Source organism: Bombus vancouverensis, chromosome 13 (assembly GCF_051014615.1).
Source record: "Bombus vancouverensis nearcticus chromosome 13, iyBomVanc1_principal, whole genome shotgun sequence".
Lineage (NCBI taxonomy): Eukaryota > Metazoa > Arthropoda > Insecta > Hymenoptera > Apidae > Bombus > Bombus vancouverensis.
Genome location: NC_134923.1, coordinates 12,524,343 through 12,547,154, shown reverse-complemented (window position 1 = coordinate 12,547,154; position 22,812 = coordinate 12,524,343). Strand labels below are relative to the sequence as shown.

Genomic DNA, 22,812 nt, shown 5'->3' with positions numbered 1-22,812 from the left:
TATGTATTACAACTATATTATTTTTTACACGAAATATTTTATTTTATTATTGTATTGTATTGTGAAGGACGGTTGCGCGCAGCGGCGACATTGTTTTGCTCGGAGTTTGTTTGTCGATACGTTTGTTTGGTATGTCAAGACGGTGTCAAAGTCCCAAGGCAAAACATCAACATGAGTCGCTCTCGATTCGCGTCGTCTTCTGACTCGTCCTCTACAATTTCATTATTATATGTATATATTGTTACATTTTGTATTTTCTTTATAGCAAAAACATCACTTTGGTGATCTTGTGAGATTCCAATGTAACTTCGGATATGTGTTGTCTGGTTCCTCGGCTGTTATTTGCACGTCCAGTGGAGCTTGGAATGGAACCACTCCCGAATGTCAATGTAAGTGAGATCGTCGAAAATACTGTTTTACAATAAATTATCCAAGATATAATTTGAAAGAACACGTAAAAATTTTTTTCTGTGTTATTTAATGTTTCCTATATTCTATAGTAGTTCAAATAATATCCTTTACATTTTTCAATACTAAAGATAGTATAATATATAGAGGAAATGACACACACATATACTCGTACAATCACTGAATGAGATACCGAAGAAATCATTGAGAATCGTGCGAACAGATTAACCAAAACTATTATTTCCAACAAAATATTTCCACAGATGCCAAGTGTGTGTCGCTACCAGACGACAAGAACGAAGGCCTCTCGGTGATCCGCAGCGACGAAGCCAGCGTCCTGGTACCATTCAAACAAAACGTCACCCTAAAATGTGGCAGCAACGGTCGTTATTTGCGCAATACAGCTACCTCAGGCTTCCGTCAATGCGTGTACGATCCGAAACCAGGTCTACCAGATTATTGGCTATCAGGTTATCAACCAGCCTGTCCAAGAGCCGACTGTGGAAAGCCTCTTCCAACACCTGGCGCGGAATATGGTCAATATTTGGACACCAAATACCAATCTTCCTTCTTCTTCGGTTGTCAAGACACCTTCAAACTGGCTGGACAAACAAATCGTCATGACAATGTAGTCAGGTGTCAAGCAAATGGAATCTGGGACTTTGGGAACCTCCGATGCGAAGGTCCCGTTTGTGAAGACCCTGGACGACCTAGCGATGGCTTCCAAGTAGCCAGGAGCTACGAGCAAGGATCAGAAGTTCAATTCGGTTGCAGTAGACCAGGATATATTCTCATTAATCCTCGACCAATTGTCTGCGTTCGAGAGCCAGAATGCAAAGTCGTGAAGCCTCTTGGTCTAGCCTCTGGACGAATTCCAGACTCAGCCATCAATGCAACCTCGGAAAGGCCTAATTACGAGGCTAAGAACGTCCGTTTGAATTCAGTGACCGGTTGGTGTGGTAAACAAGAGGCCTTCACTTACGTCAGCGTTGATTTGGGTCAAGTTTATAGAGTAAAAGCAATTTTGGTGAAAGGTGTGGTGACGAATGACATCGTTGGCAGGCCAACGGAGATTAGGTTCTTCTACAAACAGGCTGAGATTGAGAATTATGTCGTCTACTTCCCTAATTTTAATCTGACTATGAGAGATCCTGGGAATTACGGAGAATTGGCGATGATCACTTTGCCTAAATATGTCCAAGCTCGGTTTGTCATTCTTGGAATTGTTAGTTATATGGATAACGCTTGTTTGAAGTTTGAATTAATGGGTTGCGAGGAACCAGTGACAGAACCATTGTTGGGATACGACTATGGGTTCTCTCCCTGCGTGGACAATGAACCACCAGTGTTCCAGAATTGTCCTCAACAACCGATTGTGGTACAAAAGGGAACGGATGGAGGATTATTGCCTGTGAATTTCACTGAACCCACGGCTATTGATAACAGTGGAAGTATTGCGCGATTGGAAGTAAAACCTCATAGTTTTAGAACACCACTGAAGGTGTTTCAGGATACTGTGGTGAAATATGTGGCCTTTGATTATGATGGAAATGTGGCTATTTGTGAGATCAACATCACTGTACCTGGTAAGCATATATTCTATCTTCATTTTTGTAGCCTATTTCCTGTTTCAACATTAGAATTATTATTGAAATTATTCGAGAAGTATTTCCCTATGGTCATACAAGATTTCTTACGTTTCTGGTACCAAATAAGAAAGGCGCATACTTCCAAGCTTTTATAATTAATAAATTTTAAAAGTTCCCTTATATATGATGGCATTCAAAATGTGAAATTTATAGCAATCATAAGTAATTCTCTTGTTAACAAATTTGGAAATTTTTTGAGAAAGTTCTATATTTTTATATAATCATTTCTTGGTCATCCACAGACGTGACACCGCCAAAACTGAGCTGTCCCCAAAGCTACGTCATAGAGTTAATAGACAAGCAAGAAAGTTACTCCGTCAATTTCAACGAAACTCGCAGAAGAATCAATGCTACAGATGTTTCTGGACCAGTGAAGATTACATTTGTCCCGGAAAGAGCAGTGATACCAATTGGAGGCTTCGAGAATGTTACTGTTTACGCGACAGACTCTAGTGGAAATAGGGCATCCTGTCACTTCCAAGTGTCTGTTCAAGCAACGCCTTGCGTCGATTGGGAATTGAAACCACCGGCTAATGGAGGACTAAAGTGTGTTCCTGGTGATAAGGGACTTCAGTGTATCGCCACTTGCAAGAATGGCTTCCGTTTCACCGATGGTGCACCTGTGAAGACGTTCACGTGTGACGTCGCTAAACACTGGTCTCCTTCCTCCGTTGTTCCTGATTGTGTCTCAGAAAGTAAGTTTCTTCAATTTTTTATCTTAATCCTGCTACATTCTTTGAATCACTTTTTACATGCATATGTATTGTATTTTGTAGATACACAACAGGCGAACTATCATGTGGTCGCAGCAGTAACTTACAGAGCCAATGGCGCTGTTTCGAGATCCTGCCTGCCGCAGTATCAGGATCTTATGTCTCAATATTATATGAATCTGAATAATATCCTGACGCAACGTTGCTCTGCTGTGAATGTCAATATGAACGTGTCATTTGTGAGATCAGTACCGTTTCTTCTTGAAGAAAATGTTTTGAAGGTGATTATTATGGAGCAAGATTCAATACATTGTTTATTGTATAGAAGCTTTTGATAAGTCTTCAATAAAAAAAAATCACTAATATGGACGTGTGTTTTAGATGGACTTCATTCTCGTCATCGTACCAGCTATACGTCAGCCTCAATTGTACGATCTCTGTGGCTCCACGCTGAACTTGATCTTCGATCTATCAGTTCCTTCCACTAGTGCAGTTATAGAACCATTATTAAACGTTTCTGCCATTGGAAATCAGTGTCCTCCTCTTAGAGCTTTAAAGTCATCCATCACTCGTGGCTTCACGTGTAGCATTGGCGAAGTTTTGAACATGGATACCAACGATGTCCCACGGTGTCGTAAGTATATTTCGATATCAATTTCCTAACTTTTATGAGCGTGCATAGTAATGTGCTTCAGTTTTTAAAACGACACAGATTTCTAAATTAAAACTTTACTTTATCCTCGATTTTTAAAAAAATATTCTCGAAAACATTTACATAGAATCACTTCTCGCCCTACTACTTTGCTATTAAACTATAGTCATAGACGGACTAGACTTTAATACTGTTTCCCCTTTAGCCTATACAAGAACTGAAAACAATCTAGCTTCTAACTCTCTCTACTGTCACTTTCAGTGCATTGTCCAGCCGGAACATTCGCTGGAGAAAAGCAAAAACAATGCACATCCTGTCCGAAAGGCTTCTACCAAAATAGCGACCGCCAAGGATCCTGCTTACGCTGTCCATTCGGTACATACACTCGAGAAGAGGGTTCCAAGAGCATAGACGACTGTGTCCCCGTTTGTGGATACGGTACCTATTCTCCAACAGGTCTGGTACCATGTCTGGAGTGTCCCAGAAACAGCTATACAGGAGAGCCGCCAGTTGGTGGCTATAAAGATTGCCAGACCTGCCCAGCAGGAACCTTCACCTACCAGCCAGCTGCTCCAGGTCGAGATCGATGCAGAGCCAAATGTTCTCCTGGCATGTACTCTGACACAGGACTGGCTCCCTGTGCTCAGTGCCCTAAGGACTTCTTCCAACCTCAACACGGAGCTACCACCTGCGTTGAATGTCCGACAAATATGTACACCGATGGTGCAGGAGCAGTTGGACGAGAAGAATGCAAGCCGGTGCAGTGCACCGACAGTGTGTGTCAACATGGAGGCTTATGTGTTCCCATGGGACACGGTATCCAATGTCTCTGTCCTGCCGGATTCTCTGGAAGGCGCTGCGAAATCGATATCGACGAATGTGCCTCTCAGCCTTGTTATAATGGAGCTACGTGCATAGACTTGCCACAGGGTTACAGGTGTCAGTGTGCTAATGGTTATTCTGGAGTTAATTGCCAGGAAGAGAAGTCAGATTGTTCGAACGACACCTGTCCTGAGAGAGCTATGTGCAAAGACGAACCTGGATTTAATAACTACACGTGCCTTTGTCGCTCTGGGTACACTGGTGTCGACTGTGATATCACTGTGAGTATTGAGAACCATTTATATCTTAGAGTTGGTAATTGTTGGAATAATCAAGGATATGCCAAGTTTAAGATTCTTCTCCTATTTCTGAGAATTAACATTTCAATATCTGTTTTTTCATACTGTTCCCTTATTTATTATCGTGGGACAAATTTTCTATCGTTATCGAAAAATTCACAGTTTCTCTTGCTGCTCAAAGTAGCAATTAACGTCTAATAATAATGTCTATTTGCAGATAAACCCATGCACAGCCAGTGGAAATCCTTGCAACAACGGCGCCACCTGCGTAGCGCTGCAACAAGGTCGCTACAAATGCGACTGTCTACCAGGTTGGGAGGGTCAGAGCTGTGAAATCAACACAGACGATTGTGCTGAAAAACCATGCCTACTAGGTGCCAACTGCACAGATTTAGTAGCCGACTTCAGCTGTGACTGTCCTGCAGGATTCACCGGCAAACGGTGTCACGAGAAAATAGATTTATGCTCAGGAAATCCTTGTCTAAATGGAATATGCGTAGATAATCTATTCAGCCACGAGTGCATCTGTCATCCAGGATGGACAGGTGCAGCTTGTGAAACGAATATCAACGAATGTTCTAGCAAACCTTGCAAGAACAATGGCCAATGTATCGATCAGGTTGATGGATACACTTGCACCTGTGAACCAGGTTATACAGGCAAACAGTGTCAACACACTATCGATGACTGTGCCTCTGAACCTTGTCAAAACGGAGGGACCTGCGTGGATCAGTTAGAAGGATTCGTTTGTAAATGTAGACCGGGTTTCGTTGGACTTCAATGCGAAGCTGAATTGGATGAATGTCTCAGTGACCCATGCAGTCCTGTTGGAACAGATCGTTGCGTTGATTTGGATAATACTTTTGTTTGTCACTGTCGCGAGGGTTATACCGGATCAGCGTGTGAGATCAATATCGATGACTGTGCATCCGATCCTTGTCTAAATGGCGCCACGTGCAGAGACGAGGTCGGCGGGTTTAAATGTATGTGTCCTGAAGGTTGGACTGGAGTTCATTGCGAGGTGGACGTTGGAATGTGCCAAAATCATCCTTGTCAGAATGATGCGGCTTGCGTTGATTTGTTCATTGATTACTTTTGTGTGTAAGTATAATGGTAGAATGATGTGATTTGTTAGTTTATGTACTATGTATAAGTGCAGACATTTGTAGTATTTTCATGTTATTGTTCAGATTCGGATTGTTTGTAACGATTTAAAATATTCTGTAACAGATGCCCGTCAGGAACGGATGGAAAACAATGTGAAACAGCACCCGAGCGTTGTATTGGCAATCCTTGCATGCACAATGGACGTTGCCAAGACTTTGGATCTGGGCTCAACTGTACTTGTCCCGATGACTACACTGGAATCGGTTGTCAATACGAATATGACGCTTGTCAGGCTGGCGCGTGTAAGAACGGAGCTACGTGTATTGACGAAGGTGCTGGATTCACTTGTATTTGTCCATCAGGGTACACAGGTATTTCATTCGATAAATTACAAGACAATAATTTAGGTAGAAATTTGAATACCATAGACAAAGCGTTATCTTATAAATATTATTCAGGCAAAACGTGCGAGGATGATATAATCGACTGCAAAGAGAATTCATGTCCACCATCAGCGACGTGCATCGATCTTACTGGCAAATTCTTCTGCCAATGTCCTTTCAACTTGACTGGTGACGATTGCAGAAAGTGTAAGTATACATAGTATTTTTGTAATAATGAAAATATACGTGTAATAATTGGTAATATCTTTTCAGCTATCCAAGTGGATTACGATTTGTACTTCAGCGACCCAGTGCGCAGTAGCGCAGCCCAAGTGATTCCATTCTTTACTGGAGGAAGAAAGAGCCTAACAGTGGCCATGTGGGTGCAATATACTCAAAAAGATGAAGCTGGAATATTCTTCACTCTCTACTCAGTCAGGTAGACGCTCATATTCACACTTTTTTCTTAGATATCGATTTAAATTAAAGTTTCCTAATAATAATAATTTATTGTAGAAATATAATAGAAATATATTATTTGCTTCATTTCTGTTTCAGCTCTCCACACGTTCCTATGAATAGGAGACTTATGATCCAGGCACACAGCAATGGAGTCCAAGTGTCGTTATTCCACGATCTGCAAGACGTTTATCTGCCATTCAGAGAGTATGCAACGATTAACGATGGCCAGTGGCATCACGTTGCTGTAGTTTGGAATGGTGAAAACGGTGGAGAATTGGTCTTAATAACAGAGGGTCTAATTGCCAGCAAGACGGAAGGTTATGGAAGCGGAAGATCTCTTCCTTCTTAGTGAGTACCTTGTCCTAGTTATCTACAGTACATACTTAGTTAGCTTGTCTCATCTAACTATGCTTCGCTTAACCACGCATGAACTTATAAAAACCCCATCTTTCAGTGCCTGGGCAGTGCTAGGTAAGCCACAGAGCGAAAATACGAAAGGCTACACGGAATCAGGCTTCCAAGGACATCTGACCAAGGTACAAATCTGGAGTCGAGCCTTACATATCACGAACGAGATCCAGAAACAAGTTCGTGACTGTCGTACCGAACCTGTTCTCTACCAAGGTTTGGTCTTAACTTGGGCAGGCTACGATGACACAGTCGGAGGAGTAGAGAGAGTCGTACCTTCACACTGTGGACAAAGAGTATGTCCACCTGGATACGGCGGTACCAAGTGTCAACAATTGGAATCCGACAAAATTCCACCGAAAATGGAGTACTGTCCAGGCGACCTTTGGGTGATCGCCAAGAACGGATCAGCTATAGTTAGCTGGGATGAACCGAAATTCGTCGATAACGTTGGTATAGTGAGGATCCAGGAGAAGAATGGACATAGGTCAGGACAAACATTAATGTGGGGAACGTACGATATTAGTTACGTGGCTTATGACCAGGCTGGAAACTCTGCCAGCTGCAATTTCAAGGTCTATGTACTATGTAGGTGAACTCTATGTACAATTCGAATCGTGTTTTCTAGTATTACGCGACTTTTATGAAACAGAGACATTTCAGGGATAATTTGTTTCATCTTTCAGCCGATTTCTGCCCAGAATTACCAGATCCAATTGGAGGCACGCAACAATGCAAAGACTGGGGCTCTGGCGGCCAGTTCAAGGTCTGTGAGATATTCTGCAACCCCGGGTTGAGATTCTCTCAAGAAGTACCGAAATTCTACACCTGCGGAGCTGAAGGATTCTGGAGACCAACCAACGATCCGTCCCTTCCTCTCATCTATCCAGCTTGTACAAGTAAGTTTAACGTTAAATTGCTTCTCCTGTTTTTCTTTTTCATTTGCTGTTCTAATTATGTATCATGCTGTTATATCTATTGGTCAGGTGCCACACCAGCGCAGCGTGTATTCAGAATCAAAATGAACTTCCCAACATCAGTGCTATGCAACGAAGCTGGTCAGGGAGTGCTCAAGAAGAAAGTTCGAGATGCTGTGAATTCTTTGAATAGAGATTGGAATTTCTGCTCATATTCGTACGAAGGTAAGCAATATTTTGTATAACGTACGAATTATTTGTAGAATTATTTTTCAGTCGACATAAAAGAAAATTTGTGACTCTCGTTGTAAGTTCCGAAGAAAGCTTAAAATAGCAATCAATCCAACTCTTAGATGGCTTAATCCTCCACAACCTCGTTATATCATACTTTGTACTGTACTAAGAAATTCTTAACGAATGCATTTTGTCTTTCATAGGAACTCGCGAATGCAAAGATTTGCACATCGATGTTCAATGCGATCATCGCATACGCACCACCAGAGAAACGAACGAAGAGGATGGTGGAACGTACATAATCTCAGCAGTAGTGCCAGCTGAACCGTAAGTATTTTATCCTATCAACCAACAGTATCTCCACGTCAAACATCTCCGCGCTGTTCAAACGAATAGAATGAAAAATTATAGAATAGAAAGAAATAGAACTGAAATTTCTATTTGAAACGGATATCACGTTCACTTTAGTTATAGCAATGAAATTTATAATCTACTGAACATCGAGATACAGCTTCGAAAAATCATGGAAAAATAACATCAGATAGGATGTGCAAGAATGATTGGTACTTAGCATTTGTTACTTGTGTTGCATCGTAGAACGAGACAAGCTCGGCAAGGAAGCGATACCTACGAGGTGGAGATCTCGTTCCCGGCGATAAAGTAAGGACACAGCAACTCGATTTAAGCCACGTGCGAAACGTATCATTGTACATGTGTTCTCGTCATTCGGGTCTCGGTATTATCCGACATTCATCTCACCATTTTTAAATATATTAAGATCCACGTTACATGAAGCATTTTACCATTCCGAGACAAATCACGGATGCATGAATCGTACATGGAGAAACAATAATCGTAATCTATATCATAATGTTACTAAACTCGAACTAATTAGACTAATTAAATAGGTCGGCTCTTCTAACGTGACGAGGAACCGTTCTTGTCAAATATGTATTTATAAGAGGAGAATCGAGCGATGGTCGATTTTAATAAGTTGTCGTTTTAATATCGTTTATATTATTTTTATTCGTTTCTGTCGACCATGTGATTATTCATTTATGGAATAGTTATGGTACGAACGAGATTCTGACAACTGTTAAGTCGACTCTAACCGACAATTACGAAGTAAACGCTGGTATGCACGTTGTTACTAACTGTTCACACACGACGGACTAGTTGAATGGGACACTTTACCAGGAACCAACGAGTCGATAGTAGAATAACAATGTAACTGGAACCGCGTAACACTGGACTTGAAACCAAGCTGTTAGATTAAACAACGAATAGTTTTAACGGACTATATTTTATTTCTCATCGTTCGGAAACCATACAGACCATATTTTTCAATTCAGTAAACTTTTTAACGAAACTTTTGCAAATATTTTTGTGAAAATTATTTTATATGATCGGATGAATTTAATTTTTCAATTTTTACGTATATACGTTGTTTGGAATTTAGCGAAGAATTTTGTTCAAAATTTATAAATCCATAGAAATCGGATATGTAATGTGTTAGAAACTATTGATTGTTTTAAATACCAAACAGCTTCGGTTCGCCATATTAACAGAAGATTAAACCTCCCAACGACATTCTGCCTCAGGCATGTAATACGTTAGAATTCCAGGATGTGTTGGACATTAAACATTACGTAGGTATATAAATTAATTGGTGTCGATAATAGGTGACACTACTGGCCAGGAACCAATGGAAAGGCTGCCTGATTACCTCCGCCTTCAGATAACGGCTGTACATACTTGCGCATACTCTCCTTCTGCCTGCCGCTAAAATAGACCACTCATCGATTTCCAATTTATCAATTGAATTTCATATTTTATAGCGACCCGATTTTGAACGCAAACTCGAACGAGAGAGCGACTGTTCAAACCCTATTGGAGAGATTAATCCTGGAGGAAGATCAGTTCGACGTTCACGATATTTTGCCCAATACCGTGCCAGATCCAGCTTCTTTGATGTTGGAGTCTGATTATGATTGTCCTGTTGGACAAGTCGTTATGGCACCTGATTGTGGTAAGTATGTTTAAAAGATTTTGAAACAGTTGTTGCAAATTCTCGTGGTATTTAATTCCTTGCAGTTAAAAAGATTAGACCGAGCTTTGAAAAATAAAATCGGTGGATACTGTACACGTTTTCACATTCCTCCTTCCTAATCAGAATATCTTCCCGCTCGCCTCATTTGAATCGCTGTGTTCTCGACTAGAATATCTAAATACTTACGTAAACACCTACGTTCCTAATTGGAATATTCAAATATCCATTTAAACGCATTCTAACTGTAATGTAGACTAACTGTAATTTCCTACGCCTAGAACTACGACTAGAACACGCACGTATTTATATATGTTCCAAATGTGTCCATAACCAATTAGAATATTCAAACACCCGCCTAAATCCCTCTAAAAGTTCTAAGCTTCAAACCCAACCTCACGTTCACGCGAATTACACGAGATTCCCAATTTCTGTAATTTTAAATGTTCTATAATTTTCCTCTATTCATTCCCACGCAGAATATTCAAACAGCCATCTAAATTCCCCTCCAATATGCCGAACCCCACGCATATCTCATTTTCATCAAGTTCCTATGTCCTCGGATGTCTTCCTTGATTGTCCAAAAAGCAAAAACCATAAACCTCGTATTTAACCCCATATTCATCCTAATTACAGTGCCATGCGCCGTGGGAACGTATTACGACGAAGAAACGAAACAGTGTCTGTCCTGTCCAGTGGGAAGCTACCAGAGCGAATCAGGTCAACTGAAATGCAGTTCCTGTCCGGTGATAGCAGGACGTCCTAGCGTAACGGTGGGGCCAGGTGCTCGAAGCGCAGCCGATTGCAAGGAACAATGTCCCGCGGGAAAATACTACGACGACCTGGCTGGTCTTTGTCGAAGTTGTGGCCATGGTTTCTATCAACCTAACGAGGGTAGTTTCTCGTGTTTGTTGTGCGGCCTGGGAAAAACTACCAGAACAGCGGAAGCTGTGTCTCGAGAAGAATGCAGAGACGAGTGTGGCTCTGGACAGCAATTGGCTGTCGAAGGAAAATGCGAACCCTGCCCAAGAGGAAGTTACAGAACTCAGGGAGTTCAAGCTGCCTGTCAGGCGTGTCCCGTTGGCAGAACGACACCGAATATGGGTTCTGCGGCGATAGAAGAATGTTCTCTGCCCGTATGCGAACCTGGAACGTATTTGAACGGAACGCTGAACGAATGTATGGAGTGCAAGAAGGGAACGTATCAGTCGGAGCCGCAGCAGACCTTCTGCATACCTTGTCCTCCTAATACTAGTACCAAAGGAACAGCTGCGGTAAGTTTCGTTTTCTGTGTAACTGTGACTTTTAACATTTACGGTAACATTACGGTTTAACACAGAACTCGGTTCGTTCAAACTTTTCTTAGTACCGTAAATTCTAATATAATTTTTATTCTTTACAAATTTCAAAATTTTTTAGAAATTCGAGTTTCTGAGTATTTCAGAATCGTTAACTTCTCGACTTTGAAAGACTCGAGATTCTTAATTTTGAATTTTCGAAGATTTCAGAATGTTCAACCCTTAAGTTTCTAAGCGTTTCAGAATTTTTAATAAGTAGAGTACGGAGTGAAATACGGTCGATAGAAATATAATACCATGCCCCGATAACTGATCGACAGAGTTAATTCGGTATTTTTAATGAAAATGTTTTGCTTCTTTTTTTTTAAATTAGACCAGCAAAGCTGATTGTACTAACCCATGCGAGACAAGCGACGCGGAAATGCACTGCGACGCTAACGCGTATTGCTTGCTGATACCGGAAACGAGCGACTTTAAATGCGAGTGCAAGCCAGGATATAATGGAACCGGAACCGAGTGCACCGATGTCTGCATGGGCTACTGCGATAACGAAGGAGTATGTCTTAAAGATTCGCGAGGTCAACCATCCTGCAGATGCAGCGGAAGTTTCACCGGAAAACGATGTACGGAAAAGTCTGAGTTCTTCTATATCACAGGTGGCATCGCTGGTGGAGTTATCTTAATCATCTTCGTCGTTCTTCTTGTATGGATGATCTGTGTCAGGTTAGTGGGCCACAAAATTATCAACTCTTTCTTTAGATCGAACTATATATTCGTCAATTTCTAACAAATTCATTTCTTCGCCAAATAGGCGAGAAATCTATGAATTTTTCTAGATAATCATTTTTGATAATATGAAATCGATTGGTAAATTTAAAGATCGCAAAATGTACGTTAATTAGCGATTTGAAAATCTGCTGTTGGATATTTGTAAAGAAAAGAATTATAATAACATAACGATAAAAAGAATATAAATTGCCTTTCGTAGGAATAATCTGAACCGTAATATTTGCATACTAATACACGATGTATGACTATGTCATAGTAATCTGTATAATAACAATATACAATAATAATATAAATCATTGCTGTATACGAATAATAGCATAAATTGGTGAACGAAACGAGGAATTTTCTGTGACCAGGACAATCTTCTAGAAATATCGAGTGAGAAATAAAATAAATTCTCTCTACAGAGCTTCCAGAAAGAAGGAACCTAAAAAGATGCTAACACCAGCGACAGACCAAAATGGTTCGCAAGTGAACTTCTATTACGGCGCGCCCACGCCGTACGCGGAATCTATCGCGCCGTCCCACCATAGTACCTACGCTCACTATTACGACGATGAGGAGGACGGCTGGGAAATGCCTAACTTTTACAACGAGACCTACATGAAAGGTGAGAATAAAAACGGGACACTGCGAGAAGTACACATTAAGTTTCACAACTTTCACGACTTCTCTCTGCGTCTTCTTTCCAGAGAGTCTGCACAATGGCAAAATGAACAGTCTTGCACGCTCCAACGCCAGTATTTACGGCACGAAAGACGACCTTTACGATAGACTGAAACGTCATGCGTATCCTGGCAAGAAAGGTTGGCATACCATTTCCAAATAAGCCTTCAGTGTCTCCTTCTTTCTTTTTTCGATAATAAAAGAATTTGTAAAAATACTCGCGAAGCGTGTGACTGGACTGTGGATATTTATGCATTCATAATATATCATAATACGCACAAAGATAACCAAGAATAAGTACAAACGTAAAGATATACGTGTAAAATATCAAAAATAAAATACGTGTTAGAAGATTTAGAATTTAAGAGTGTCGCTTCCTTATCAGTGGCTATAAAAGTATCAATTTGCATAGATAACTTCGCAGTCTGGTTATCACATTAAGGGTAACTATAGTTTACTAGATTGTAGTACCTATAAGTATCAAGATAACCCGAAGGTTATCATTTTAAGTGATTTTTTAACGGCGGATACGAAATACACTGCTCAAAATGATTGTAGATTCGCTATTACGCGAATGGTTCTACCGAACCGATCAAGCGAGCACAAATATAAAAGGCCTATACGCTTAATATAAATTTCAATTTTTGTTCGTACGATACCGGAATAAAAATTGACTCTAAGACAATCGTTAAAAAAAATAAAACTAAGTAAGTAATTATAATAAAAATCAATCCTCTAACTTTTTTGAGAAGCATATATGTATACTTTCTTACGAAAAAGATAACTACTAGTGTCCTTGCAAAGAATTCGACAAATATTCCTTCCATAGGATATTCTTCCATTGAAAGCATCCAAATACCGTGCTATAAACATTTCTCGTATCATTAGAAACAACGGAGGTATGAAAGTAGCCTGTTTCAGCTGGAACACCCTGTATTTATACTTATGTATATAATTGTCCAGATAATGCGGTGGTACCTACGACCGTAACTTTTCTATATCTAAAGGTCAAATTGCGATAGGTCGTTGGGTTCGCCTTCGCGTCATCTGCCGTACTGTATTAAAATAGAAATGACGCTACAGAAAAACATTCCGCGCATCTTCCGCCATTTTCGTTCGTTCTGCCAATCCATCAGGATTCTCATCCTGTGAATCATGATCCCATGAGAGTGGCAGGATGTTTTCTGAATGGTCACCGCAGTTATTCTTACAATTAGTTGTAATTATTTTTATAGAATACTCTATAGAATATTAAAAGTTAAGTTACTTAAATATTAGTCTAGAATATTACATGTAAAAAATCTACTTCTTTGTGCGTTTTCTTTATCCTCTTAAAAATTCCTTCTTATACAAATGTTAAAGGGAAAGATTGCAGGTCATTTTTTTCTATTATGAAAGAATATCACGACACGAAGATATTTAGGAAATAATTTGCTCCAAGATAATAAAAAAAGCGAAACACAGTCGGGCAATATGGTCCGCTCAATTCTTATCCGTTCTATTCTTCCTCAGAGCCAAAACTTTGAAATATCCAGGAAACTAATGAGAAAAAATAGTTCTAACGAGGTGCGCAAATATTTTTCCAGACAAAAGCGACAGCGATAGCGAGGGCCAGTGACCACGACGAGTGACCCGCGTTCTACCATCGTAGAATACAAAGAAGAAAGAAAAGTACATCCTAGTTACGCAGATTTTATAAAGGATGTCCCATCGTCGAGACCAATTTATTTATTATTCCCAGACGAGGATCGTACCGGGGTGGCGCGTTCGAGGAGATTCGTGGTTTCCGGCGTGGAAAAAGAGGTCGATATCGAACCCGCGTGAACCTCTCGAACGCGTGTATTCGCGTCGAACGTGTAAAACGATGCAAAGTGACGTTGCGTTGATCGATTTATCCAGAGACGAGATCGAGTCCTGGAACGACGATCCGTCGTCTTTTTTTTTTCTAAAGTAGGATCGTTGTTTCGGCACCCGTTAACACATCGATCAACGAAATCGAGAGAACGAAACGTTCGCAACGAAAAAGAAAAGACTATTAAGCGTGAGGTTGTAATTTTATGTAATTTATAATACCACCTAGCCTAGTTAAGGACTATTCTCTTTTTTATTTTCTATCGATTAACTTTCCACGTCTTTCTCTCTCTGTCTGTCTCCTACGATTCATAACGAGATGCGAACGAGAGGAGCAAGTGTGTGCATGTATGTTAATACAACTCCCCCCCCCTCTTTCTCTCCCCTTTCAAGTTCACTGTCCCTCTTATACATTAAGCGAATTTATATTTTGTTACTATAGATAATATGTGTATCACTCTCGCTGTAATATAAAAACGTTGCATGTAGGCGACTCGTGCAGATTAACCGGGGAAAGAAAACAATCAAAAAAAAAAAAAAAAGAAAAAATGGAAAAGATGGAACGAACGATCCCAAGAACTGATCGCGAATGTACATTGAACCATGCCTACCAACCTGTTTTTCACTTGTATTGTAAAAACTTTAACAAACGGTTGTTTTTTTTATTAATAAAATATATTACAAGATGCTGTAGTTTTATTATATTTATTCTTTCGTCTGAAGATCGATTTTCGTCGATCGAAGATGACTCTTTAGAATTGAAGATTTTAATAAAATATAGTACGAAGAAATGCTGCTTCCTTTTTACTACTTATCCTTTCGTTTGGATTAATTTTTATGGATTGAAACTGGATTTTGTAGTTTAAATATATATTCTGCTAGAATACCGTTTTCTCTTCTGTATTACTTATCCCGCCATTTAGGTGGATTTATATTTATCAAAGTTGGATTTCAATTAATCCAAGCTACTGTTCATTTTTATCATAAAAACCTCGATAAACGGGAACATAATTTTTTGTGAACGTAATTGCAACGGCGAGGGCTAAACAAATTAAAAAAGCAACTAAAAATAAAAAACTAAGGAAAAAACTTATTTCGCTGATCAAACGTTACAATGAATATCTTAATTTGGATATTACGTTACTGTATACTGTACATTTTTCCACTTTTAAATGTGCTACAATTACGCGAATATCTACAGTCTGTCGATTAATAAAATTTGCCATATAAATAAATATTACGATAAGATATTGTTTTTTTCTGTTTTTTTATTATTTATCATTTTGTTTGAATCGACTCTTATTAGTGGAAGTTGTGTATTTTGATTTGAATATTTTTTCGTCCAATCTTAAAGGGATTACTCTGTACATTTTGTCCTCGAACACAAAATCGTTCCAGGCATCTTTACGCGTGTCCGGCTTTAAGTGTTTTCGCGTGTTCCTCGCGTGATCTTCATAGGATTTGCTTAAGCGAAAAATCGTGTCGTAATCACGTCCATTTCCAAAATTTTGTTCGTTTTCATTTGTCTTGTCGTTATCTTCGTTCTCGATATCTGATTCATCGGAGCTGATAATATAGTCCTTGTTTTCGTGGTTTACCGATTCTATCGACGGACAAAACGTAGCAAAATATGACTGGCAAAATTATAGGAAGATGCTAATACGCGTATACGAGTTAAACAGGTTCGTGATTCATATACCTTGCTTAGAATTGCCTGTCATCAGTTCTAATAGCAACTGAAAGTATTTTAAGCCACTTATTGTTGTTTCATAATTACGACAATTATCGTGTTACCTTTACGTGGTCTGCGAAATCCGTGGAATCTAATTTATGCATCACGAGTTATGTTTGCTTTGTTCCAGTTGTATGATTGCCGAGTTAATAGATTAATTACGATGTCTTGTATTCAACTACATTTTTCCCTATTTTTTTGAGAATATTATTTTTCTTGTTTGTTCATTGTGGTTTGGGTTAGTACGTTGGATGGAGGAGTAACGACGAATTGACTGTTTGATCGACAGAATAGTTGTTCGTTGTTTCGATTCCAGTCATTTCGATATAAGTTTAACGCAGGCGTTCCAAAGTGTAAAATTTGGTTATAGGTATTTCGCTATAGTGACAGTTCGTAAGAGGTTGCATCATAATTGTGCTTAATCATTAAACATTGCGATTAATCATTACGTAACTCCTAATGTATTTAAAATGTCCAGAATATTATGTGTATTTAGTTTTGAAACAGTTGATTCATTAATTAAATGTGATTAATTACACGTAATTAATTTTATTATATCGCATCGTTTATCTTATATTAATTATACGATCTATGATATGATGTTAAACAAATTTTTAATGTATTTATTTTTAAATTAATGACATAAAAAAAAATAAATTATTAATAAACAAAGTGATCATGGTCGTAAATGAAAATGTTGCGTAGTTCCAAATATTATCCATTTTCGTAATCGTATCACGTGGATACGTAACACGTACCATCAACTCCATCTGGTAACACGTTACGTTCTTCGCGGAACTGATTCACTCCAACGATAAAGTTGCTGAATTATTAATGCGGCGTATTCCAAAATAGATTAGTCGCATACCGCAAAAAAACAAATACATCACATTTTTATGTAACTGACCTAGTACGTTGTCACGTAACCATTGTTTCAATGTGCTCGAACGAACCTATACTTTTACATCATGCAACAGACCTCACACTATATGTCACTAGAAGAGCGACACAAATATTTACATAAGTAGTGGCTTTCTGCTCGTCTTTATACGCAGTAACATTACTTTCCGCTTCAAACAAACTTCTCGTTCAAAAATAAATCTCAAACCTCCCCTAACATGACTATAGAATATGGGAGAATTTTAGTCGTAGGGCGACTTAAGTTACGAGTGTCGAAAAGTGGAAAAATACGATTATCGACTGGAACTTCCCTGGTCCCATATCGAATCTACGTGTCAGATTTCTTCCCACTGCAGCGTTTCTTTGCAACGATTGGTCGCTAGTGTGCTCATCTACGCTCAGATTGGTCGAAAGTGACGTGCTCTAGCATCTGACGTTCAACCAGACACCGGATCCGCGGCGCGTTGGTACCGTGACGTGTTTAATCCCGCACTACCGACGTTCCAGCTCGCATTCCGCGAAGAAGATTCGGAGAGGTGTGTCAGTGCGAAGGATCAGTGCTCGAGTTGCGTACGAAATCGTTTGAATTCTCGAATTAACACGTATTCCACAAAGAAATTAGAATTGTCGGTACATAAAATAGTTCTCGCGTTCCAAGTGGAAGGTACAACACCTATTGTTTCAAGGAGGGTGAGTGATATATTTCAAGTTATCGTGTTCTGCCTATACGTTAGATCTGGCCGCCGTGTCTATCTGCATTATATAACCATAGATCGAGCTAATTTTGTCATTTATTGAACTGGCAGTACACGAAATTACGCCGCAACTATGTAGCAAACAGTGCGAATCGATCGGACGACGTAGCGCTCGCCTATATACGTCCTAGCTGTTGTGCAAAATATAGTATTCCAGAAAGGTCCCGAGTCATTGTATATCTCGTGTGTATCACGCGACTGATTTCGATCATTTTCTGCGCAAATTCGCTTTTCGCACCGCAACGTAGTACAAACGAATAATGCCGTAACGTGAGCCGGTTTGCGAAAATTTAGTCACATGCGTCGAGACTGCCTGTTACGTAACGAGATTAGTATTAGCAACGTAGAATGGAAGTTTCCTTTCCCTGCGTGTCCTAGAGGTAGAAAAACAACGACGGCATATCGATTCTTATCGACGGCTTTTTTATGGCAATCGATAATCTTGGTATTTTTATTTTCTGATTCTATATATGTGTATCTTGATACACAATTCAAGTATTGACAATCTATAGTAATACATGATATTGTTCATATCAAAACTAACAAATGTTATTTAGTATTCCTCGTAAAAATTGGAAAATTTCGGCTTTTCCTAGATACGATATTGTATATTTTATCTGTTGTTACGTTAGTTACTTCATAATTTTTAATTGAGCATATTTTTTCAATGAACAAACGCTTAATAAAAATAATAATAATAAAAATTTATTCGAAGTTTAAGGCTATGTTATTACATTGTATGTATATATATTATATACTATATTACAAGTTATCGATTATAGTTCTTGTAGTTTCATAGAATTATATAAAACAATTGATAATTATCAATGTTCATGCCTATCAATATTTTTCCATCTCTTTTCTATTCGATAAGCAACGTATCAAATATCAAAGAATATAGCGACTCGACGATAAAAATTGGCTGTTGCCTACAAATGAAACGCGATTGGCTTGATGTCGGAACGCGTTTGAAAATGTACGATTATCGAATCGCACTCTTTGTTCCGATATTGCGCGAATAACAGTACACTAAACGTTTACTCCGTGGTTTAATAAGTATGTAATCATTGAAAAATCAAAAATCAGATCGCACATGCATGTTTTACATGTACATAAACGTTTGTGTACGTGTGGCATGTAAACAATGATAGCAAGAGTATTCTCTATGTCTCCATTGACTTTAGAAATGTGTATACTTTTATTATACTTAGTCATCGAATTATATTGCACGAGTAAAGAAACGTTTAGTTGTAGTTACGCATATATATAATGTGTATTTTATATTTTCATATGTTTTGTTTATGTACATTATATTAAACTACTAAACTTCTTTGATTTTTTTGCCAACAGACCTGCCCGAATATGGTATACCTGGTTTAAAGATCTTGGTTTAAATGTCTAACTGTGTTTTCAATAAATTCTGTCTGCTGATTGCACAGTGAATTAAGACCCAATGTTGTGTTTAATCCATTTCGTATGATCCCCTTAACACATAGGAAATATTATCTTTTCAGCAAAATATTAACTCTGTTATCTTGATAAATTAGATCCTTGTTGGTTTGTAATCACGTTTTATAGATGGAATTGTTGATATTTTTTATCTACGTATTCATAAATTTGGTATCAGAATGTACTGCCTGTTTTATATGATTTAGATGACGTATATTTTGTAGCATAAAAAGCAAAATCAGTTGGAAATTGTTTTAATATTAGAAAGGTATTCAAAGTATCATTTTTCTATCTGATAGAGTCATAATTCCATTGTATGGGAAGTCCTAATGTATCGTAAATGTGAAAATATTGATCTTTTTCATAGGTATCCAAAATCCCTCCTGTTTACGAACACCCAACAGCCAGCAACATTTCATTTGAGAAAGGAGGCGTGTTTAACGTATGTGTCCTCTTAGGTGTTAACAAGATTCCATTGAAGAACCAAGTGGTGGTAATAAAGTTTTAAAGAAATTATATTCTAGGTAACAAAGCCATGCAATCGTCAGCCGTGCCTGTCATTTGCTTCTCGTGGCGTGAGATCGTGGCCACCAGAGGAAGAGCCTTCACAAATGGATACAGTTCCTTTGTTAACACCGACCATGGAGACAGAATTGTTGAACGAGCCATGGGTGTTCCCACAGCCAAAAACGAATGTAACAAAAGAAACCGAGAAAGAAGCATCCTCCATATGGGAGGAGAACTTTCAAGATTTAAGCGGTTACATGGATCCATTCCAGGGTCAATGCGATTTTCATGCAGGTGAATCACCTACTTTTAAACTATCAGGTCAGTATTTATCTATTACATGAATATCTGCATTAAGAAAGAAATATATGTTACCTTTCATTCTGACATTGCAATTTATAGGTACGAAATACGAGGGTAACAGTGTTTTGTCTTCAGAAGAGGGGGTATTGAAAGATTTGATGAGTGTAACAGATGAAGAAAAGTGGAACGTGAAAATGAGTACCGCGGAGACAACCGAACATTTAAACGACAGTTGTCACAGCCTACAATCTACATCAAATGTAACTAGCAAATACGAGAGGAAAAATAGTCCAACAGAATCAAACACATCCAACTTGTGGTTAAAAATATCAAAAGGATCAACTAATGTAAATACAAGCAAACAGAATAATACAGATGTTAGTGCACCATTCCAATCCAGATATCATATAGAGGAAATTGATTTGAATGATGCTTGCCCGACTTCATTCGATTCCACCGAGAATCAACGTGAAACATGGGATGTATTACGAACAGTGGAAACCACTGGATCGGATACGTTCGATTTATTGTCGTACCTTTGCGATGTAAGTTGACAGGTGTAATTCAAATCCAAAAAAAGTTAACATCATATAAGTAAAAAAGTAACACTGACTAAGTAAAACAATGTTCAATAAAATATCGTATACGGCTTTGTAGGATGAAATGCATTCTCCGGAAGGTAGCGTTTCAACAGATTCTTCAGTAGCATCGAAATCATGGTCACCCTCCAAATTATCCACAACGATTCCACAAACTAGCGTGAAAGTGAAAACGGAGAAGAACGAGACTATCGTCCCAGAGTGCACAAGAAATCGAACACCATCGTCAACGATAACTTCGTCTTCTTCAGACGCACCAGTAGTATCAACGAGGAGGGCGGAACGTACGAGGATATCAGTTAGCAACAAAATAGAGAAACCTTATAGTCGAGCGCGACGGGAGAGAATAGAGCGAAAACGTTACATAGAGTCAGACTCGGACGATCGAACGTCTGTTTTGCATTATCGAGAGTCCAGGGAGAAGAACAACGAAGCTTCGCGAAAGTCACGTATGAATAAAAAAGCGAAAGAAACTGAGATGGCGAAGAAAGCGGTCGAATTGGAACGGGACAATAGGATATTGAAGATGAAGGTTGAAGAACTTGAAAAACTCGTAACATCGATGCGCAGTGCGTTATTGAGGTCCGCTTTGAAAAAAGAATTCTAAAAAGCGTTTCTTCTACTTGTTTCGAATGATCGTTATGCGGCGGGTATCGCATAAAATTTTTCATTTCTATCATAATTTTTGCCTTTATATATATATCTATAAATATATATATATTTTGTCATATAAGAGAAAAAAGCGATGCATCATTTTCATTTATATATAAATCTATATCACTACGACTATTAATGCAATGAATGATTTCAAATTGTATTGTTATATTTAATTCATCTCTTATTTTTTTCTTATCAATCGTTTGAGGCAGATTGTTGTTGAATTCTTTATATAAATACATATATAACGTTACTCGAAGGAAAGGTGTATATATTAACATCTTATGTAAATGTTTGTTGCACAATATGCTTGTGTTTGTTCTGTTTTTGTTCAAAGACATCCTATTTACAATGTTTTATAATGCTTATAACGAAATCTACGTTCATATAATTGAAATGAACAAACGAAAAAAAAAAAAAGATAAAGAGGCAGAAGTGGAGTAAAATCTAAAATAGTATCTCTTTTGCCAAAAAAAAAAAAAAAAAAAAATGAAAAAAGATTACATAATCATATTTTGTTCAGCCTTGTATTGTACCTGATAAAAAGTATAAATATGGAGGTTAGAACAAGATAAATTATGATCGGTAAGAATATAATTTTTTTACTGGCGTGGGCACAATAGTAGCATGATGTACAATTGATATTCGAATAAAGAACATGCTTGTCAGAATCTACCTCGTAGTGAAGAGAATTATTTTTGTAGACACTCATTGTATAATTAACTTAACTTGTCGAATAACAAAGGCATTTATCTAAATTCAATAATTCCTGTAAGTTCTGTTTGTAAAGAAATTTTAATATCCATAGCGATATTGCATACACTTATCACAATATTACGAAGATGTTACTCTATTATTAAGCAATGTAATACAAATCAATCACTCAGAATTGTTTTTTCGTTCCTTCAGACTATGCTGTAGTGAATATTGAAAATTCTTGTACGTATATGGAAATAAAAAAAGAATCGTACGGGTAATAATTTTTGCATCTAGATTACTATCTAAGCTATATTAATATAGAAGGTCTTATTTCAAAATAATTGAGAACGTTATTGGAATTTTCCTAACCAGTGAAATGTACTTCTCGATATCTTATTTTTATTAAACTTATATTTTATCTTTACACAGAATATTATAAATCTAATAAAATGTATATTTTTATATCTTATTTTGTTTTATGTTTGCATGTTACATATTAAATATTA

At 38.2% G+C, this 22,812-nt stretch overlaps 3 protein-coding genes across 4 annotated transcripts in view; 2 read left to right on the top strand and 1 right to left on the bottom strand.

Moving 5' to 3' along the window:
• uif (sushi, von Willebrand factor type A, EGF and pentraxin domain-containing protein uif) overlaps positions 1 to 15,391 on the top strand; it is a 50,515-nt gene extending 35,124 nt beyond the window's left edge. The window contains exons 16-37 of one of the 2 annotated variants that reach the window (XM_033346242.2): positions 266 to 389; positions 672 to 1,994; positions 2,300 to 2,752; positions 2,834 to 3,051; positions 3,152 to 3,404; positions 3,684 to 4,525; positions 4,761 to 5,644; positions 5,774 to 6,021; positions 6,109 to 6,240; positions 6,307 to 6,472; positions 6,592 to 6,843; positions 6,950 to 7,491; positions 7,590 to 7,802; positions 7,890 to 8,045; positions 8,258 to 8,381; positions 8,652 to 8,714; positions 9,893 to 10,083; positions 10,738 to 11,375; positions 11,773 to 12,122; positions 12,596 to 12,798; positions 12,881 to 12,994; positions 14,441 to 15,391. In XM_033346242.2, the coding sequence (XP_033202133.1) occupies positions 266 to 389; positions 672 to 1,994; positions 2,300 to 2,752; positions 2,834 to 3,051; positions 3,152 to 3,404; positions 3,684 to 4,525; positions 4,761 to 5,644; positions 5,774 to 6,021; positions 6,109 to 6,240; positions 6,307 to 6,472; positions 6,592 to 6,843; positions 6,950 to 7,491; positions 7,590 to 7,802; positions 7,890 to 8,045; positions 8,258 to 8,381; positions 8,652 to 8,714; positions 9,893 to 10,083; positions 10,738 to 11,375; positions 11,773 to 12,122; positions 12,596 to 12,798; positions 12,881 to 12,994; positions 14,441 to 14,472 (7,521 nt within the window). In that variant the 3' untranslated portion in view covers positions 14,473 to 15,391. The remainder of the gene's footprint in view (positions 1 to 265; positions 390 to 671; positions 1,995 to 2,299; positions 2,753 to 2,833; positions 3,052 to 3,151; positions 3,405 to 3,683; positions 4,526 to 4,760; positions 5,645 to 5,773; positions 6,022 to 6,108; positions 6,241 to 6,306; positions 6,473 to 6,591; positions 6,844 to 6,949; positions 7,492 to 7,589; positions 7,803 to 7,889; positions 8,046 to 8,257; positions 8,382 to 8,651; positions 8,715 to 9,892; positions 10,084 to 10,737; positions 11,376 to 11,772; positions 12,123 to 12,595; positions 12,799 to 12,880; positions 12,995 to 14,440) is intronic. The other variant, XM_033346259.2, reaches the window with a different exon arrangement.
• Positions 15,392 to 15,745: 354 nt separating this feature from the next.
• On the bottom strand, positions 15,746 to 16,583 carry LOC117163719 (uncharacterized). Its single transcript, XM_033346315.2, has 3 exons — positions 16,500 to 16,583; positions 16,405 to 16,441; positions 15,746 to 16,308 (listed from the first exon to the last, which is right to left on the bottom strand). Exons 1-3 carry the CDS (start codon positions 16,539 to 16,541, stop codon positions 15,977 to 15,979), a joined length of 411 nt encoding a protein of 136 aa, XP_033202206.1. The 5' UTR covers positions 16,542 to 16,583; the 3' UTR covers positions 15,746 to 15,976.
• Positions 16,584 to 18,036: 1,453 nt separating this feature from the next.
• LOC117163713 (uncharacterized) lies at positions 18,037 to 22,282 on the top strand. The gene is made up of 5 exons (XM_033346275.2): positions 18,037 to 18,537; positions 19,909 to 19,983; positions 20,066 to 20,369; positions 20,451 to 20,896; positions 21,009 to 22,282. The coding sequence occupies exons 1-5, from the start codon at positions 18,391 to 18,393 to the stop codon at positions 21,555 to 21,557; spliced, it is 1,521 nt and encodes a 506-aa protein (XP_033202166.2). The 5' UTR covers positions 18,037 to 18,390; the 3' UTR covers positions 21,558 to 22,282.
• Positions 22,283 to 22,812: the final 530 nt, after the last annotated feature.

Excerpts from the sequence above, each read along its gene's own strand:
- LOC117163719 (XM_033346315.2), bottom strand. The coding sequence starts at position 16,541 with ATGCATAAATTAGATTCCACGGATTTCGCAGACCACGTAAAG. Across the intron at positions 16,442-16,499 it reads ATTTCGCAGACCACGTAAAG|TTGCTATTAGAACTGATGAC; the intron begins GTAACACGATAA and ends AAATACTTTCAG. Across the intron at positions 16,309-16,404 it reads GACAGGCAATTCTAAGCAAG|AATCGGTAAACCACGAAAAC; the intron begins GTATATGAATCA and ends GTCCGTCGATAG.
- LOC117163713 (XM_033346275.2), top strand. The coding sequence starts at position 18,391 with ATGCGTCGAGACTGCCTGTTACGTAACGAGATTAGTATTAGCAACGTA. Across the intron at positions 18,538-19,908 it reads TATGGCAATCGATAATCTTG|GTATCCAAAATCCCTCCTGT; the intron begins GTATTTTTATTT and ends TCTTTTTCATAG. Across the intron at positions 19,984-20,065 it reads AGAAAGGAGGCGTGTTTAAC|GTAACAAAGCCATGCAATCG; the intron begins GTATGTGTCCTC and ends ATTATATTCTAG.